Source organism: Nothoprocta perdicaria, unplaced genomic scaffold (genome assembly GCF_003342845.1).
Source record: "Nothoprocta perdicaria isolate Ctin4 unplaced genomic scaffold, notPer1 scaffold_550, whole genome shotgun sequence".
Classification (NCBI taxonomy): Eukaryota; Metazoa; Chordata; class Aves; order Tinamiformes; family Tinamidae; genus Nothoprocta; species Nothoprocta perdicaria.
This window is the reverse complement of record NW_020455811.1, coordinates 31,436-33,372: the sequence shown is the minus strand read 5'-3', so window position 1 is coordinate 33,372 and position 1,937 is coordinate 31,436. Positions and strand designations below refer to the sequence as shown.

Below are 1,937 nucleotides of genomic sequence, written 5' to 3'. Positions count from 1 at the left end.
GGGGGGGGGGGACAGGGGGTCCCATCCAGGTGCTCCGCCCTGCACCCGCCCCCCTGTCCCTTGTCCCCAGCACCCAGGCGCGTCCCCGGGGGCCAAAGTCCGTGGGCGTCACCGCCCCTTGGCCCCGGCCCAGCACCCATGGGTGCCTGCGGCTGGGGGGGAATGCAGGGCCAGGGTGCAGGGCTGCAGGACTGCCCCCAACATGAAAAACTCCCCTTTTCCCCCCAAATTCTCATGCAACAGCAGCGTTCAATGGAGTTAATGCCCTTAGGAGAATAAAAAATAAAATTGTCACTTTTGAGGAAATTAAGCAAATCAATATTCCCTCCGGGAAGAATCGCGGCGTCCGGGATGGCGGGAGCCGGAAAAGGACGGAGCCTCGGTCCCACGAGAAAGGATACGGATTTATTGCTGCGCTTTAAAACCCCCAATTAGYGATTGGGGCTCTAATCACCGGCCTTTTTTTTTAATTACTATTTCGCAAACCCAGCCTTTCCGATCTGAAAACTTCCCGGAAAACAAAATCCGACCCAAAATGGAAGGTGGCGACGCGGCTCGGGCGTTCCTTGGGGAATGTCACGGCTTCGTCCTGCGGGGAAACAAAAAAAGGGCATGTCGGAAATGGGGCAAAACGGGGTTTTAGGGAGACGTTCGGTGGGTCCCATATTTGCTGGAAAGCCCAGAAATACCCCCCAAATTCCCCCGGATGGTTAAAAAAGGGGAATTTGGTCACCTTCATGGGGGTRGTCGCTGTTATTCCCGCTGTGGTTCTGCAGCTGCTGGTGAATCCTCCTCTTCCTCCTCCTCCTCCTCTTCCTCCTGCTGGCCGCACGCGGCCGGTGCCGCCTGGCTCGCGGCTTCGTCYTCCTCATCCTGCTCTTCGGCCTCCCGGCCTTCGGATTTGGCCTCCGGAGAAGCCGCTGCTTCCTGGGGGGCTTCCGAGGGCTCCGGAAGCTCCTCTGGGCTCTCTGTGGTGGCCGCTTCCGAGGGCTCCGGTGCCTCCGTGGCCTCCGTGGCCTCCGGTGCCTCCTCTTCCTCCTGCTCGTCTTCGTCTTGCAGGAAGGGCGGCATCAGCAGCTGCTTGGCATCCCGCTCCCCGAGGTGCTTGAGGAATTCCTCGCCTTGGGAAAACTCCCCGGCTCCCTCTTCCGACGCCGCCGGCGCCGCGGCCTCCATCCCGCTCTCCGCAACGGCGCCTTGGGTGCCGCCGTCGCCTTGGGTGCCGCCGTCGCCTTGGGTGCCGCCGTCCCCTTGGGTGCTGCCGTCGCCGGGTCCTTCGGTGGCGCCGCCGCCTTCCAGCGCCTCCGTTTCCTCCGCGTCCTGGTCGCCGGCCTCGTCCGTGAACGGATCTTCGCCCTGCCGGGAAAAGAGAGGGAAGTTAGGGATGGGGAGGGAATTTTCCGGCTCGCCGTGCGGTCCCCTGCACCGAGAACGGTTAAAAACAGCAATAAATGTAACGGATAATGATACATAATCGTATTTATAGTCATAAATTAAGAGGGATAAATCCCTCAATCGGCCGCTCCCGGCAACTTCCAGGCTTTTCCGGGTGTTTTTTCCTCCGGAGAGCCTGTGGAATGGAGAAGGTGACGTGAGGATTTCAGCGCCGAGAGGGTGACACCGTCACCGAGAGGGTGACGAGCGGGTGACGCCACCACCGAGAGGGTGACGCTGCCACCGAGCGGGTGACAAGTGGGTGACACTGCCACCGAGAGGGTGACGAGCGGGTGACGCCGCCACCAAGAGGGTGACGCCGTCACCAAGAGGGTGACGTCGTCACCGAGAGGGTGACGCTGCCACTGAGCGGGTGACAAGTGGGTGACACCGTCACCGAGAGGGTGACGAGCGGGTGACGCCGCCACCAAGAGGGTGACGCCGTCACCGAGAGGGTGACGAGGTGACGTCACCACCAAGAGGGTGACGAGCGGGTGACACTG

At 61.5% G+C, this 1,937-nt stretch overlaps 1 protein-coding gene across 1 annotated transcript in view; it reads right to left on the bottom strand.

Annotated features, from left to right (window-relative positions):
- Positions 1-390: 390 nt before the first annotated feature.
- The window catches only part of AKAP8 (A-kinase anchoring protein 8), a gene marked incomplete at its 5' end in the record, with an annotated part of 14,311 nt that continues 12,764 nt past the window's right edge, over positions 391-1,937 (bottom strand). Inside the window, 2 exons of the mRNA XM_026048564.1 lie at positions 391-589; positions 734-1,356. Of these exons, the coding sequence (XP_025904349.1) occupies positions 754-1,356 (603 nt within the window). The remainder of the gene's footprint in view (positions 590-733; positions 1,357-1,937) is intronic.